Source organism: Cetorhinus maximus, chromosome 5, assembly GCF_964194155.1.
Source record: "Cetorhinus maximus chromosome 5, sCetMax3.hap1.1, whole genome shotgun sequence".
Lineage (NCBI taxonomy): Eukaryota > Metazoa > Chordata > Chondrichthyes > Lamniformes > Cetorhinidae > Cetorhinus > Cetorhinus maximus.
The window spans coordinates 50,979,522-50,997,281 of record NC_135883.1 but is presented as its reverse complement, the minus strand read 5'-3'; the positions used below and the strand labels follow the sequence as shown (position 1 = coordinate 50,997,281).

Sequence of the window (17,760 nt, the reverse complement as noted above, 5' to 3'; positions counted from 1 at the left end):
TGTTAATTAAATAAATCTGGAATCAATGCCAGTGGGCAGAGGTGATGTTTTCACCCTTTTTGTCAGTCTGCTTGTCTGTAAACTATTGGATTGTTGTAAAAACCCATCTGGTTTACTAATGTATTTCAAGGAAAGATATCTACCGTCCTTACCCGGTCTGGTCTATATGTGACTCCAGACCCACAGTAATGTGTTCTCTCTTAATTGCCCTCTGAAATGGCCTAGAAAGTCAGTTAGTTTTAAGAATTACGAGTAGGCCACAATACCCTTCAAGCCTACTCCACTATTCAATAAGATCATGGATGATCTGATTATGGCCTTAACACCACGTTCCTGTCTGGAAGCCCATGACTCCCTTGTAGATCAAAAATATTTCTAACTCAGGCTTGCATATATTCAATGGCCAGCCTCCACTGCTCTCTGGGGTTGGGAATTGCAAGCATTAACAACCCTCTGAGTGAGGAAATTCCTCCACATCTCCGTCTTAAATGGGAGCCACCCTATTCTTAAATTGTACCCCTTAGTTTTGGACACCTCCAAGAGAGGCAACATCCTCTCAGCACCTATCCTATCAAGCCCCCTCAGAATCTTACATGTAAGAAGGCAACTTTCTCAAAGGCAATTGGTGATAGGCAACAAATGCTGGTCTTGCCAGCTGTGTCCACATCCTGTGAATGAAGTTAAAAAATCCAGGCAACCTAAGAACAAAAATCTGTTTGTAACTTTACCAGATGAAACAGCAATAAAGCAGGGCAAGTAATTAAAGCATTAAGAATGAACAGGATGGTGTAGCGAGTTATTAACATTGTCCAACTCGGAGATGTGAGCTCAAATCTAGCTGAGATAGATGGAATGAAAATGGCTGCTAACTGTAAGGGTCCAATGTGAAATATTCTTGGACAGTTTCAGTCAATGGATATGGGACAACAGTACTAAAGTGAAAATTATACCTGACCTCAAAGCTCTTGATGAATGTCTGAATTACAGAAGTAATCCAGTTTCCAACACTAACACCCTCATAATGATCAGCATAAGGAGGACAAGGGCAGCAGACACATGGGAACACCACCACCTGGAAGTTCCCTTCCAAGTCACTCACCGTCCTGACTTGGAAATATATTGTCGTTCCTTTACTGTCGCTGGATCAAAATCCTGGAGCTCCCTCCCTAACAGCACTGTGGGTGTACCTACACCACATGGACTGCAGAGGTTAAAGAAGATGCCACCACCATCTTAGGGATGGGCAATAAATGCTGGTCTAGCTAGTGAAGTCTACATCCCATAAAATGAATTTTAAAAAAACAAACATTAGAGCAAGAAAACTGTTGACCCCTATTACAAATGAACAAACATTTCTTAGCAAGGGTGTATTTTTGGGACTTTAATAACTACTCATTTAATTTCCTTTAAACACATTCCAGTTAGTCACTTTTACCATTTACATTCCTATTTTGTTAACAATAGAAAAAAGAACTAAGATAGAAAAAGCATGAAATCTAACCACTTTGTCCTCCTTTTAGAGAGAGCATCCAAGGAAGCATAGTGAAAAGAAAGGAAAACAAGAAAAGAGAGGAAGAAAGGTAAGCAAGTGTTAATCAAAAGACTGGAAAGAGCCATAACAATTTTATAAAAGCACACTTTCATAGGCAATTTCAACAGAACCAAACAGGACACAATGTTTTGTTCTTGATAAGCAAAATGATGAGAAAATCACCCCCAACGAAACCAAACTGACAATGGAAGAGAAATGCAACAGATGACATTTATAACATATGTCTGAACTACCAGCACTTATAATTCAAATAGAGGCTGAATCAAAACACTCTTATTGAACTTTCTAACCAGTATTGTTAAAAGAGGCATCCTCCATACACCATTAAAAAATGGGAGCTTAACATGTGAGCCATCCCTTTAAATTATCTTCTATACTCCAGAAACTTCCATAATAGTCTTTTGTTAGTGGTTGTGATGAACTCTAATATCCATAAGAAACAGTTTTGATATATAAGCCTGCAATTTCTTGTTATCTATATAACTGGGTGATCGTGCGGAGATCACAATGGATATACTATGTAAAGGAAAGTGTTAATAATTTAACAGAGGCATCAAAATATTTATTTTAGTGTCCAGAAAAACTGCCAATCTAACTTTCAGTAGTTATTCTTAATGCTAGATCTGTTACTCATACAAGATTTTTTTTCCCCCCACCCCAGTCAAATAATGTACAAACTTGTTAGACAGAGACAGCATGGAATGGATTCTAAGAATCATCTTTGTATCATTGTTTGGGATGACTATTGTGTTCTTGCAACAGTACAATAAACAATTGGTTCTAGAAACATGGATTAAGTTAAGCCTGCATTACAGCATTCATTGTGCAGTAAAGGTTGAAGCTTGTACTTCAGTGTGAAACAAGAGATGAGTATGGAATGACTGCTGCTAGAAATACATTTTCCCAGAATTTGGAATCTTGGAGATGTCAGATATTGTATAAAGGTCACAGCAAAAGGAGGTGACAGCGGGTGTGACAGGTACAGAGCCTTCAAGGTCAAGTTAGGTTGTAAATGTCACGATTGTTTGCAAAAGTGTTCATGATGTTGATGAAGAGAAACAAATTCAAGGGTAACCTTGTAATTGGTGACTGATAAAACTCACATGGCTCTCTGGCTTGTCAGTGACCCTATCTATGACCTTGGGTAGAGCTAATTGTTAAATGCTTCCATCTAGTACGTTTTAGTACCACCCAGGGAGTAGGTATTTTAGACCCAGTAATGTGCAATGAGACAGGATTAATTAATTACTTCATCTTCAGGCAACAATTATCATAACATGATAGAATTTCACATTCAGTTGAGGATGTGAAGTGTGGGTCTAAGACTAGTGTCTTAAACTTAGATAAAGGCAATTACAATGAAGACAGCGTTAGCTAATGTGAACCGAGAAAATAGATTAAAAGATAGGGCAGTGGAGAAGCAGTGGCAGACAATTATTTGAGGAGATATTTCTTAACTCTCAGCAAAGATATATTCTATTGAGAAACAAAGGCTCTATGAGAAGGATGCACCATCTGTTACTAAGGAAGTTAAGGATAGTATCAAATTGAAAGAAAAAAGTGTACAATGCTATGAGGTTAGTAGTAGGTTAGAAGATTGGACGGATTTTAAAAACCAGCAAAGAATGACTACAAAAAAGGAGAAATTCTGAGTATGAGAGAAAGCCTGATGGAAATACATAAACAGACAGTAAAAGCTTCAGCAAGTATTTTAAAAAGAGTAACTAAAGAGAGTATTAGTCCCTTACAGGGTGAGACTGGGGAATTAATAATGGGAAAAAGGAAATGGCGGAGGTATTGAATGGATATTTTGTGTCTGTCTTCACAGTAGAAAACACAAAAAAACAACCCCAAGTACTTGAAAAGCTAGAAATACAAAGCGGGGAGAAACTTAAAACTAAAGGTTGACAAGTCCCATGGACCTGTTGGCCTGCATCCTAGGGTTTTAAAAGAAGTGGCTGCAGAGATAGTGAATGCATTAGTTGTGATCTTCCAAAATTCCCTAGATTCTGGAAAGGTCCCAGCAGATTGCAAAATCACTAATTTAACACCTTTATTCAAGAAATGAGAGAGACAGAAAAAAGAAAAGCTAGTCTAACATTTGTCATAGGGAAAATGTTAGAATCCATTATTAAGGAGGTTACAGCAGGACGTTTAGAAAATCATTATACAATCAGGCAGAGTCAAGGTGGTTTAATCATGTGTGACAAATTTGAGTTCTTTGAGGAAAGAACAAGCAAGGTCGATAAAGGGGAAGCTATAGATGTGGTGTACTTGAATTTCCAAAAGACATTTGATAAGGTGCTACGTCAAAGGTTACGACACAAAATAAGAGCTCATGGTGTAGTGGGTACCATATTAGCATAGATAGAGGATTGGTTAACTAACAGGAAGCAGATAGTAGGGATAAATGGGTCATTTTCAGGTTAAGAAGCTGTAACTGATCCATGTGCCACATGGATCAGTGCTGGGGCCTCAACTATTTACAACCTATATCAATGACTTGAATGAAGGGGCTAAATGCATAGTAGCTAAATTTACTGATGACAAAAAGTTAAGTGGGAAAGTAAGTTGCCAAGAGGAGGTAAGGAGTCTACAAAGGTATATAGATAGGCTAAGTGAGTGGGCAAATATTTGGCAAATGGAGTACAATGTGAGAAAATGTGAACTTGTCCACTTTGGCATTAAGAAAAGGTAAGCAGAATATTATTTAAATGGAGAGACTGCAGAACTCTGAGGTACAGAGTGATCCAGCTGTCTTGGTGCTTGATTTAGTACAGCAAGTGATTAGGAAGGGAAATGAAATGTTGGAATTTATTGCAATGGGAATCGAGTATAAAGGTAGGGAGCTGTTGATATAATTGCACAAGGACATAATAAGACCTTATCTGGTGTACTGTGTACAGTTTTGGTCTCCTACTTAAGAAATGATATAATTGTAATAGAAGCAGTTCAGAGAAGGTTCACTTGATGGATTTCTGGGATGAAAGAGTTAGCTAACAATGTTGGAAAGGTTGGGCCTGTGTCCATCGGAGTTTAGAAGAGTGAGAGGTGATCTTATTGAAACATATAAGATCTTGAGGGAACTTGATAGGATGTATCCTCTTGTGGGGGAGTCTAGAACTAGGGAACACAGTTTAAAAATTAAGGGTCTGCCATTTAAGACTGACATGAGGAGAATTTCCTTCTCTCAGAGGGTCGCTAGCGTCTGGAATTCTCTTCCCCAGAGAGCCATGGAGGCTGGGTCATTGAATATATTCAAGGCTGAGTTGGACAGATTTTTGATCGACAAGGGAATCAAGAGCTATGGCGGACAGACAGGAAAGTGGAGTTGAAACCACAATCAGATCAGCCCAGGATCTTATCGGATCCTGGAGCAGGTTCGAGGGGTCAAATGACGTACTCCTGCTCCTAATTCCTATGCTCTTGTGTTCAGTCATGAACTGGCAATGCAGCTATTCTAGGAATTCCATCTCCTGATAGAGTTGGGGGACAGAGGAAAATCTCCAGAAGAGTGGGAAGAGGCAGGAAGCTCAGGGGTTTTTGTGTGGGTCACTCTCAAACAGAAACTCAGCATTTTAGACTGCTGTGTGTAATGACAGCTTGAAGGAGTGCACCAAAGAGCAAAGGAGTCATAGGCCTGGATTTTTGCCAAGTCGGGATGACTGGAAGCCCTCTAAAAATGGTGGGTGGATCCCGATTCTGGAATTCCAACCCCATTCCTGGGTTTTCTGATTTTTGGGAGTGACTTTTAGGTATGTGGGTTGGTTCAGATCATGAGCCCACACCTGGCACTCCCGACTTGGTTGGCTCCATTGCAGGGATAGGCATGTCCTAGTACTCTGCAATTTTACTGGAGTTGGGCCAGCTTTTCAATGAGTCGTGGTTCACAGCACCTTAGTGGTGTTATGAGCCATAATCTACATGAGGGAACCTTTTGAAAGGTAAATTCAAACCTGCCCCCACCAATGTCCCATAGCCCCTGATGCCCCCTAATCCAAGCTACGGCACTCCCATGTCTGTTCACCCACTATACATTGTATAGAACCAATGCACCCTATATAGACAATAGGATGTGGAATAAAAAACTCTTTAAAAAATCAGTCATTCATTTCCATTTACTTTCCACTATGTTGAAAAGTCCTTTCACTATATCCCAATAAAAGTGTCAATCATCCAAAACCTTTAAAGTATCAACAGCAAAAACTGCAGGCACTTGAAACCTCTTAGCCTTGTGCAAATAAACATTGTGCAATTGACAGCAGAAATCAGCGAGCCAGAGCTGTCAATCAAGCAATGTTTTCCCTGGGGCTCAGGTGTTTCAACACACTAATTGATGTCTGGGCTCTCAGCAAAGCCCTTGATGCATTATTATTGCCACAGCGAATCCACCAGGGAGCTACTGTCTCAAAGGCTTTTGTCTATTTAAAAAACATCTGGACACATACCTTTTGCCTGAATACCAGTCATAAAAGAATTTCCAGCTCCAAGGAACATTGTGGGGTTGCAAAGGTTTATGGGAATGGTGAATCAAGTGGTAAAATTTATTTTTAAAAATCTTCACAGAGTTCAATGAGCCACTACGCCAGTTGCTTATGCCACAACAATTAATATTGTTTGGAAGAAGCACATCAGAAATGATTCAACAAAATCAAGGAGAGGTTGATGTCTTCAGAGATATTTGCATATTATGATCTGCAGGATTGGGTGCAGTATATTTTCAGGTACAGATGGAAAACGCAGACTGATCTATTACACATCACTGTCATTTATAGATACAGAGAAGAGATACGCAGTAATCAAAAAGAAAGCATTAGCAGCCACATAGACATGCAAGAAATTTGCTAACTACATATTAGTCTATGGTAAAAACGTACCATAAAGCTTTAGTCACACTATTGAATTCAAAAGAGTTTGTAGCAATGCCATCAAGAGTTCAAAGGTTTAAATTAAGATTGATGAAGTTTTATACTTATACAGTATACACATTATACAGCAGACACATTATCACGCATTGCTAAACAGGGAATCCAGAAAAAAGCGATATTGAATTTGTGGAAGAAGTCGAGGAGTTTGCTATTATGACAGTCCATGCATTACCGGCAACTACACAAAGATTGAGTGAAATCAAAGAGGCTCAAATATCAGATAAGGAATGTAAGCAGATCAGAGAATTTTGCATTAAACGATGGCCAACATGTATACCACATAGTCCTATCCTGAGACCATATTTTGAGCAATGAGCACATCTGACAGCGATTGAGGATTTACTGATATACGGTGATGGAATAGTAATCCCAAGAGCATTGAGACGTGAGATCTTACAACGCCTACATCAAGGTCATTTAGGTATTACCAGGTGCAGGGCCAGAGCACGGTATTCGGTTTGGTGGCTGAGTCTCTCAAAGTCACTGGAAGAAATGATATCCAGATGTATCACGTGCACAATTCATAGACAGGAATCAAAAGAACCATCTACTAGTTCAAATTCTGTTCAACAGCGTCCAGAGGACCAGTAGCAGAATGAGAAGGTTTTATTCCCTACAGACGAGAGGAGAATGAGGTACAGTAGACTAGTGAGGGCACTAGAACGCTTATCAGTGTAAGAGGTGAGAATCTCAAAAAAACAGAGGAAGGAAAGAAAAGAGAGAACAAGAAGAGAACATGGAGAGAGAGAGAGAAATAAAAACAACATTTACCTAAGAGAACAAAAGGAGGCTATATTTCCTATGAGACTTCAAAACACTGAAATGACTAGGAGACTGAAACCTTGGGATTCCAGGAACATCAGAGAACGCTGAAGTCTGATTAGACACTTGGGGGATGTAGTATAATAGAGTATGTTAGACTGAGTCCCATAAAGGGTTAACTGCAATAGTCTGTGATGTCACAGAAGGAAGTGACATATGTGTGATCTCAGAGACTCTAGGAGAAAGCAGCATGGAAAGAAGCTAGTAAGGGAGTGTTACACTAAATATGTTACAATAAAGCCTTTGTAGCTAACAGTCTTTGGGAGCTCTTGAAACTACTCCAACCCAACAACACAATAATATAGCCCTGACAAAATCTATCCATTGGTGTATGGAGGAGACCAAACAATACATTGTGAACATAGTATTTCCTCAGTTTGCTAATATTAGAAAATGGTTAGTGGGAGTATAAAGCAGGGAAACAAACATATTCACTTGCATTACAAATGGAGGAAAATATATTCCATTAAGTTAGACCACGTTCAAATGAAGGAATAGCTCTGTACCTTGCTCCCTAACATAGGAACTATCCAAGATCATGAAGCAATGATAGTGCAGTCAGATAAACAAGGATAAATGGTGAGTAGGTCCTTGATCAGACATTGCTGAGTGTACTCACGTTATTTGAGCGAAGAGTAACCCGACCGCCACACCGGGCACAAAATTTGGTCTGGCAGTAAGAGCAGATATGGCCACAGCCATCGGCAAACTTGGTTTTGAGGCAGATCCCACAGGTTGGAGCATCATCCTTGTGCTCCCCCTGGTAACGACGTGCTTCATCACCTATTTTTCGTATCTGTTCCTTGTAGCTCTCAAATTGTTGATGTAATCGCCTGCGGGGAAGGTAAACAAAATAAAGTGAGCCCTTTAATTTCAGTCCCTATTGTACATGTAGTGATAGCCATGCTTGTCTTGTGTGGCATAGTCACACCCTCCGCTCATTACATCCCAACAAGAAAGTGTTCTTCCACTCTCGTCTTATTGCCTGAATTTTCCCAAGAGGAGAATCTAGTGCTGAATATTTAAAGGGATATCACACAATAATTGTGTGAGATATTTGACAAGTACCATCTTTTTGTAAAAAATAATTTGTAAATGTCCCTAATGTATTGCTAAAAATCTGCAGCCTTTGTCCCTCATTCCCTGTATGTTCAGTTTGCTACAATCAATCCCAAAGATTTTCATCACCTGGAGGTTCTGAGGATTTCAAGAATTTGTTTTCAATCTGTAAAAATATTCTTAGGAGTGTCACTTTCATGTGAATAGAAACAAAAAGTAAAATGTTAGAAATTTGCAATAAAGTCAATTGTGGAAATGTATTACTTATTATTTAGCATCTGTAACAATCCCCGTGGAAACTGATAACTTTTAAAAGAAATTTGAACTTCCAATTAATAACTGAAAGAATGAAATGAAAGATTTAAGTTTTAAGACATTTACTATAATGAAAGACTAAAAGCTCTATTAACTAAGCACTATCTTTGCAGGCGACGTTTACATAGAAACATAGAAACTAGGAGCAGGAGTAGGCCTTTCGGCCCTTCGAGCCTGCTCCGCCATTCATTATGATCATGGCTGATCATCCAACTCAATAGCCTGCTCCCACTTTCTCCCCATATCCTTTGATCCCTTTCGCCCCAAGAGCTATATCTAGCTCCTTCTTGAAAGCGTACAATGTTTTGGTCTCAACTACTTTCTGTGCTAACGAATTCCACAGGCTCACCACTCTCTGGGTGAAGAAATTTCTCCTCATCTCAGTCCTAAATGGTCTACTCCATATCCTCAGACTGTGGCCCCTGGTTCTGGACTCCCCCACCATCGGGAACATCCTTCCTGCATCTACCCTATCTAGTCCTGTTAGAATTTTATAGGTTTCTATGAGATCCCCTCTCATTCTTCTGAACTCCAGCGGATATAATCCTAATCGACTCAATCTCTCCTCATGTGTCAGTCCCGCCATCCCAGGAATCAGTCGGGTAAACCTTCGCTGCACTCCCTCTATAGCAAGTACATCCTTCCTCAGATAAGGAGACCAAAACTGCACACAATATTCCAGGTGTGGTCTCATCAAGGCCCTGTACAATTGCAGTAAGACATCCCTGTTCCTCTACTCGAATCCTCCGGCTATGAAGGCCAACATACCATTTGCCTTCTTTACCGCCTGCTTACTTTCAGCGACTGGTATACAAGGACACCCAGGTCTCGTTGCACATTCCCCTCTCTCAATTTATAGCCATTCAGATAATAATCTGCTTTCCTGTTTTAGCTACCAAAATGGATAACCTCACATTTATCCACATTATACTGCTTCTGCCATGCATTTGCCCTCTCACTTTAAACCACAGAACAGAATACCCCCTTGTTAATCTAGCACAAGCAAAAAACCAAACTCCACAGGTATACGTTACACTGTCCTTTAAGTAGACATCTAATTCTCCCAAAACCAGTCTAAAGTGACTCTTAGCCCCCAAGGGTTCACTTCTGTTCTTCTGGAGACTTCTCCCTCTAGCTAAAGCTAGACGAATCTTCCAGCCTCATCTTAACTCCTCATGGTTTGGTCTCTTCAATCTGAACGTGAGCTCCCACCCACATTCCTGCATGGTGAACCAGAGAGACTTTCGTCCTCTAACTTCTCTCTCTCTCTCTCCCGGACCCTGGCAGACTAACCTGTCTGCGATATTCAGTGATATTTTAGGAAAACCTGTAACCCAATATCACAATGGCTCCCTCTGTACCCTTCCCATCTCAAAGCCCATCACCACGGCAATGTGAATCACCATGGGCTTTGTATCCAGAAATGCTGATTAGTTGTCCTTGAGAGCCCAGCTCCCTTTCACCTTGGAACTAAATGGACAGTTTAAAGGACAATTTATGTACTTTGTTCCTTTGCAATGCTCTGGAATATGATTTTCTATTTTGTTTTGTTCATTTAAGTATTTCCATTTTGTAACATGCTGCAGAGTGTGAAAAGCCAAGTTATGTCAATATCTTAGTTGCCCTTTTGTCCTTGAATGTTACTTGGTAAAGTAGTATTGGTCTGGAATTTGTGGTGAGTGATGAAAGAATAGTGCTCGCCGCTAAGCTCGAAAAAATCTGACCATAAAGATGGAGCTGGCTCTGAATGGTTGATTTCCTTTATTCTGATGTGACTTTGAATCTGGCACCATCTGGTGTCCAGCAACAGTTGATTGGCTGAACAACCAGTTTTCATAGACAGCAAACCCAGAAGTGAAAAGCATGGATTATAATCACATCAGAATTATTTTGCAGAAAGAAAAAGAAAAATTGGGATATACAGGTGGGACTAAAGTGGGAATTCGAATGCCATTAAAAAAAAACAATTTAAAAATCATGGAGTTTACAAATGATATTTTGTAGGAATAACATTTCACGTTTGTGGAAAAAGCCTTGATACAGGAGCAGTTGCTGGTGTCAGAAGCATAGCTAATCCAACGAAGCTTGCTCGACTGGTTCTGGAACAGGCAGAGTTTACTCCTAAAATATAATTATTGTATAACTTTCCACCCTAGAACCTCAGTGGGCAATGTTTAGAGGATGTGTTATCTCTTTGTAGGAGAAAATAATTATTCCAAACAGTTTCTGAGGCTAACAACAACTATAGCTATAGTTTTTGAGTACTTTGTAGAGCTAAGTGCTGGAGAATGTGGGAAGAGATTGGAGTGAGCTCTCCATATTTTACTGACCATATTGAAGCTAAGGTGATCAATCTGAAACATAGAAACTAGGAGCAGGAATAGGCCATTCGGCCCTTCAAGCCTGCTCCGCCATTCATTATGATCATGGCTGATCATCCAACTCAATAGCCTGCTCCTGTTTTCTCCCCATACCCTTTGATCCCACCCAGGTCTCGTTGTACATTCCCCTCTCTCAATTTATAGCCATTCAGATAATAATTTGCTTTCCTGTTTTTGCTGCCAAAAGGGATAACCTCACATTTATGAAATCAGGTGGAGTGTCATTGATTGCTGCTCCTGTTGGACAAGGCTTTGTGCCGGGACCCTGCAGTGGGGAACATTTCCCTTGAGCTCATTACGTTACAGTTCATTTCATTACGTTACAACAATAACTACACTTCGACAGTACTTCATATGCTGTGAAACACTGGGATATCCTGAGGTTGTGAAAAGTGTTCTATACATATACAGATTTATTTCTAGAGGTATCAAATTCAATAGCAGTGACATTTTGTTAAATTTGTATAGGACCCTGGTCAGGCCGCACTTAGAGAGTGCAGTGCGTAGCTCTGATCTTCATACCGTAAACAAGGCATAGAAGCACTGGAGAAAATGTAAAAAATATCTCCAGAGATGGAAATACAATTAAGTAATTACAGTTATCTGGAAAGTTTGAACAGGTTAAGATTTTTCCTTTAATGCAGAGCTGATATAGGTCTTTGGGTTTATGAATGAGGTGGACAGGGTGGATATGGGAGAACGTTTCCACTGGGAGAATCCAAAACCATGGGTAAAAATGACAAGGTTGTAACCAATAAATCCAACAGCGGATAAGGAGAAATTTCTTAACTCACTGTGTGGTTAAAATGTGGCAATTGTGAACACAGAACGTCAGTGAGACAAATATCTTAAATGCTTTCAAAAGGAAAGCAGACTAGTGCACGAGGGAAAGGAACTGGAAAATTTGTTGGAAGGCTGAGATGGAGTAGATGGAATGGGAGGAGACTCTTGCAAAAGAACACACACCAGCACAGACTAGTTGCCGAATGGCCTGTTTCCATGCTGTATATTCTATGTAATTTTAAATATCCCTCTGAGAAACCTGCATTCCTTCAACTCTGGTTTCTTCTGCACCTCCCCATTTCCTTTGTGTTACCATTGGTGGTCAGACCTTCAGTTGCCTAAGCCCTAAAATCTGGAAAACTTCTCCATTTCTCACCCTGAAAAGCTCTGAGAACACAAGAGAAAGAAAGAAAGATTTATATTTTTTAGCACATTTCACAATCTCTAGGTGGCTCAAAGCACTTTGCAGCCAATGAAAAGCTTCTGAAATGTGGTCACTGGTATAATGAGTAGGAAACACAGCAGCCAATCTATGTGCACAGCAAGATCCCACAAACAGCAATGTAATAATAACTAGATAACCCTTTTTGTGATGTTGATTGGAGAATTAAATATTGGCAGGACAATGGGGAAAACTCTGTTGCTCTTCTTCGAAATAGTGCCATGGGATTTTTGATGTTCACCTGGTTTAACGTTTCATTTGGAAGGAGGCATTTCCAACAGGGCAACACTCCCTCAGTACTGCACTGGAGACCATGAAAGAGGGAAATAGAGAGCACACACATCACAGAGAAATATGGAGAGAATTAAGAGCAAAGGGAAAGAGAAGAAAGGAGATCAAAAAAGATGGAGGAAAGACAAACAAGGATAGGTGAGAAAGTCTCAAGGGAAGAGAGAGCACACATAATATAAAGAAACACGCACAAAGAGAAGAGATGGAGCAGAGACAGACAAACTGCAGGGAAGGAGCAGAGAAAGGAAAGGAAGTAAAAGATGCAGAAGGGACAGATGTGAAAAATCAGACAGAAAGGAGGCAAGAGTGAGCTGATGAGTTGAAAGTGATAACAAGAAGAGGACAATATATAAAAAAGAGATACAGAATGGAACTTGAGGGAGAGACAAATGGTTTCAGACTTTTTGGTACCTGTGTCTTTTGTCACACTCATGAAAGAGACTAAATATTTTGATGGAGCTGACTGTGCAAAGTCTGAGCAGTATGTAAGTACTTAGAACACATATGGTCATTGTTTAAAGTGTCTAATTCTATATAATACTGCCACCTCGTGGACAAGCAGGAGCAAGGGCAGTGAAATACGAGTTATCTGGAAGTATGTCCTGTGTATGAACTGCAATTTACTGTGCAAAGTATAGAACATTTCAAGTAGCATCACATAATACATCAGTGTTGATCATATTGTCACACAAAGTTAGTCTGCACAATTAATACTGTTCCCCTTAGCTGATCTCGAATTTTCCTACGGGGAAGTAGCACTGTCGCTTCTCAACAACAAACTCAGCCCTCGTGGTAATCATCTCACAAGTCAACTTTTGCTAACTGACAATCCCTAGAGTTATTCCCCCACCACTCCCCGGCCCAGATTATTGAATGTGGTGTTCATTGTCCAGGTTGCAGTTAATTGATCAGCAAAATAAAGAGAAGGGCCGGATTTTCCGGCCAGTGAGCCATTGAAATCTCCGTTCACTTCGGCGGGACCGGAAGAACCCGCCAGCCTGAGAGGCTGCAAAATTCCGGCCAAGGCGTCTGCACAAATTAGCATTTTGGTATGAGTCTTCATCTTGTCGTTGCATTCAAGTGTTGACTATCCATTGTAGCGTGGAGAACATACTGCTGGGTGCTTGCAAACCTGTGACTCATTATTTCATAATCCTTTCAATGTAACCTGAATAGCACATTAACTGCAAGCTAAATAAGCTACAATGAAACCAATAATTAGACAATTAAAAGCATTAATTACCAACAGTAATGTAAAGTCTGCACTGACAATTATTACTAATCACATTCATGAAACAACACTGACATTATGTTGCTGACAAGATCCCCACAAATCTGATGAAGTTCAGTGTTCCTTGAGAGTACAGCGGAGGAGTTTGCTGGCTACTGTGTTCAGCAGATTGAAAAAGCACTGGAACCAGTTCTGGGACAGGAAGGAGCTATAACAATAGGTTAGGCTCCAACTGAACCACGATAGGTCCTGTGTCCTAGTGGAAAGGGTGAATAGGGAGGTGGCAAATGCTTAAAACTAGTAAGGGGGGGAGAAGGGAGGGATCTACAAGAAATGTAAGCAGCCTACGTGTAAACAAAAAACAGGAGAACATAGGAAAGAATGAAGTAAAGGAGGATGTTGACAGGAAAGGAACAAATAGAATTACACAGCAGGAATCTTAAATAAGGCTAGAATACTTAATAAGTATTTTGTATCAGTGTAAAGAGAATTGGAATCTGACAAAATATCATTAGGAGCAGAGATAGAAGAAGCTAAAGATAGGATGTAAATTGAAAGGGAGGGGGTACTGAAAAGGCTGGCTATGCTTAGAGTGCATAAGTCACAAGATCGGGTGGCTTGCATCTCAGCTTGCTGAAGGAATTGGGAGTAGAGATTGTGGAAGGGCTTGCCATAATTTTCCAATCTTTCCCAAATATGGGGAAGGTGCTGGAGAATTGGAGAGTGGCAATTGTGGCACCCTTATTCAAAAAAGGGTGAAAGGATATTCTTAGTAACATCACTGGTGGGTAAGGTTTGAATAACAATAATCAGGGAAAATATCAACAGGCATTTGGAGAGGTTTGTGTTGGGAAAGCAGCACAGATTTGTAAAGGGAGATCATGTTTGACTAATCTAATTGAATTTTTTAATGAAGTAACAGAGAAGGTTGATGAAAGGAATGTGGTGGATGTTGTCTATATGGATTTTAAGAAAGTGTTCAACAAAGTATCATATAAAAGACTGGTTGACAAAATTCAGGCTCATGGAATAGGAGGGTGTTCTATTGGCTGAAGGAGAGAAAACAGCAAGTTATGGTAAATGGTAATTTTTCAGGCTGGAGGATGGTAGTCAATGGTAGACAAGGGTCAGTACTAGGACCATTGCTTTTCTGTGATATGCAAATAACCTGGATCTTGGAACACAGGGTAGAATTTCCAAATTTGCCGATGATACCAAGGAGAAGAGGCAAACAGTGAAGATGATACTAACTGCCTTTTTTATTCATTCACCTCCCCTGCAACAGGGCATGGATATGCTCGCAAAATGGGCAGACAAGTGGCAGATGAAATAGAGAAGTGTGAGGTGATGCATTTTGGCAGAAGAGAGCAAGAGAGGCAATATAGGCTTAATGGCACAGTTCTAAAGAAGCGCAAGGAGCTGGGGGTTCATGTGCATCAAACTTTGAAGGTGACAGGACCTATTGAGAGGTTGGTTAGCAAAGCATATGGCATTTTGGGTTTCATAAGTAGAGACATCGAGTACAAAAGCAGGGAAATTATGCTGAGCATTCAGTTAGGCCCTAACTCAGAGATTGTGTCCTGTTCTGGTCACCACACTTTGGGAAGGGTGTGAGGCTCCTTGAGAGGGTGCAGAGCAGGTTTAGCAGAATGGTTCCAGGGATGAGGGATTTTAGTTTCAAAGTTAGGAGAAGCTGGGGTTGTTCTCCTTGGAGCAAAGAGAGATTGAGGGGAGATTTAATAGAGATGTACAAGATTATGACAGGTATAGATAAGGTAGACAAAGAAAGGCTGTTCCCGTTAGCTGTCTGTACAAAGACTAGTGAACACAGATTTAAGGTTTTGGGCAACAGGTGCAGGGGGAATATGAAGAAGAACTATTTTACACAGCGAGTGGTAACAACCTGGAACTCGCTGCCCACGAGGATGGTAGAAGCGGAAGCAATCAATGGTTTCAAAAGGAAATGGGATGGGCACTTGAAGGAAATAAACCTGCAGGACTATGGGGATTGAGTGGTGGAATGGGACTGACTGGATTGCTGTGTGGGGAGCCTGCATGGACTCAATGAGCTGCATGGCCTCTTGATGAGGTAAATGACTCAATGGGCAGAATTAAATGCCTTCCCCTGAGGCGAGTTTGGAGATGGGTGGGATATTTATTTCGGTGGGAGAGTATGGGTGGGGAACCTGTTGCCTTCCCACCTCTTCCCGATTAAGTCTAGGGAAGGAAGGTTCGTGGACGGCCGTCCCCCTCCAACTCGATTGAGGCCCTTAAGTGGGCAATTAATGTCCACTTAAGGGCCTCATCTCACTGACACTGACACTCAACCAGCAGGGGGCAGGACAGTCACCATGCGGGAATCCCGAGAAGCAAACCCTGTTGCTGGGGGTGTGTCCCTTGTTGTCAAGCACTCCGTGCCTGATCGAGGGAACTGGCACCAGGAAGGAGGAGGGCACGTTGAGAGCCACCACCGCACCCCCATGTCTCCCCCTGTCCAGCCACTCCACTCCCCCCCCCCTCCCCTTGCCCGGCCACTCCCATCCCATCCTCCCTCACCTCCCTCACCTGTGGCCTGGGTCCCTCTCTGATTCTGGGCCTCTGGTGGTTGCACTGCTGGCAACTACCACCACTCTCCTGGTGGTAGTGACAGCAATGATGACCTCTGACAGGCTGGCAGCTCACTGGGGGTGGGATTTCTGCTCCCATGTTCCTTGATCCCAAGGATCCCACAAAAAACAGTATTTCTCCAACCTGTTCATGTGGTTTCCCTCATACTTATGTCCTTTTCTATCAACATCTTCAAGTGGTTATTATTACCTAGATGTTCCCCTACTTTCACTTCTCTTATCTGCTCTGGTTCATTGCTCATTACTAGATCCAATAACAAATCTTCCTTGTTGTGCTTTTTACAGATTGAGTTAGAAAGGAGTCCTGTATACATTGTAGGTACTCCATTCCCTTATCCCTTTTACCCACCTCATCTGTCCAATTAATATCACGGTTTGATGATAACAGAAAGATAGGTAGGAAAGTGAAGTGTTTTGTCACTTCTTAACAACTTGGATTGCAAGCACACACACACCTATCTGCTTCTGAACCCCAGCTTCCTGTGTAAAATCGGAAGGTACCTTTATTCTTTTTCTACAATACGCCGGGAATTAGCACACCGTATTGGCAGGGTTTTTATAGAGCACTTCTTTTTAACTAAAATGTCCTTTTACAAAAACACATAAATATTAACACAAACATCACAGAAGTAAATTGTGAAAAGGGCATGAGTTTGAAGAGCCACAAAGATAGGCTAAGCGATTGAGCAAATGTTTGGCAGATGGCCAGTTAAGTGCCTGACTGGAACTTAACACAGTGGGTCTTCCCCAACAGAGGCGATGCAGGGCTCTTGTTAGCTCTCGAGCTGATGGGCAAGACCCCGTCACCTGCATTAAACTCCACTCGATGACTCAATGACTGATGTCCCTTAGTTCTAGTCTCCCCCACAAGGGGAAACATCATATCAGCATCCACCATATCAAGTCTCTTCAGGGTCTTATATGTTTCAATAAGATCACCGCTCAATCTACTAAACTCCAATGGGTATCGGCCCAATCTGTTCAACCTTTCCTCATAGGATAACCTCTTCATCCCTGTAATGAATCTAGTGAACCTTCTCTGAACTGCTTCTAATGCACTTATATCCTTTCTTAAGTAAGATGACCAAAAGTGTACACAGTACTTCAGATGTGGTCTCACCATGGCCCTGGACAGCTGCAGTGAAACCTCCCTACTTTTATATTTCATTCCCCTTCCAATAAATGACAACATTCCACTTGCCTTCCTAATCCTTACTGAACCTGTATACTAACTGTTCCTGATTCATGTACCAGGGCACCCAGATCCCTCTGTACCTCAGAGTTCTGCAATCTCTCTCCCTTTAAATAATATACTGCTTTTCTATCCTT

At 41.1% G+C, this 17,760-nt stretch overlaps 1 protein-coding gene across 2 annotated transcripts in view; it reads right to left on the bottom strand.

The window, feature by feature from the left end:
* Positions 1-1,099: 1,099 nt before the first annotated feature.
* Positions 1,100-17,760, bottom strand: part of LOC144680646 (regulating synaptic membrane exocytosis protein 1-like) — a 424,723-nt gene continuing 408,062 nt past the window's right edge. For both annotated transcript variants that reach the window (XM_078541864.1, XM_078541865.1), the window contains 2 exons: positions 7,918-8,135; positions 1,100-1,272 (listed from right to left, as the gene is read on the bottom strand). In XM_078541864.1, coding sequence (XP_078397990.1) covers positions 1,259-1,272; positions 7,918-8,135 — 232 coding nt within the window. In that variant the 3' untranslated portion in view covers positions 1,100-1,258. The remainder of the gene's footprint in view (positions 1,273-7,917; positions 8,136-17,760) is intronic.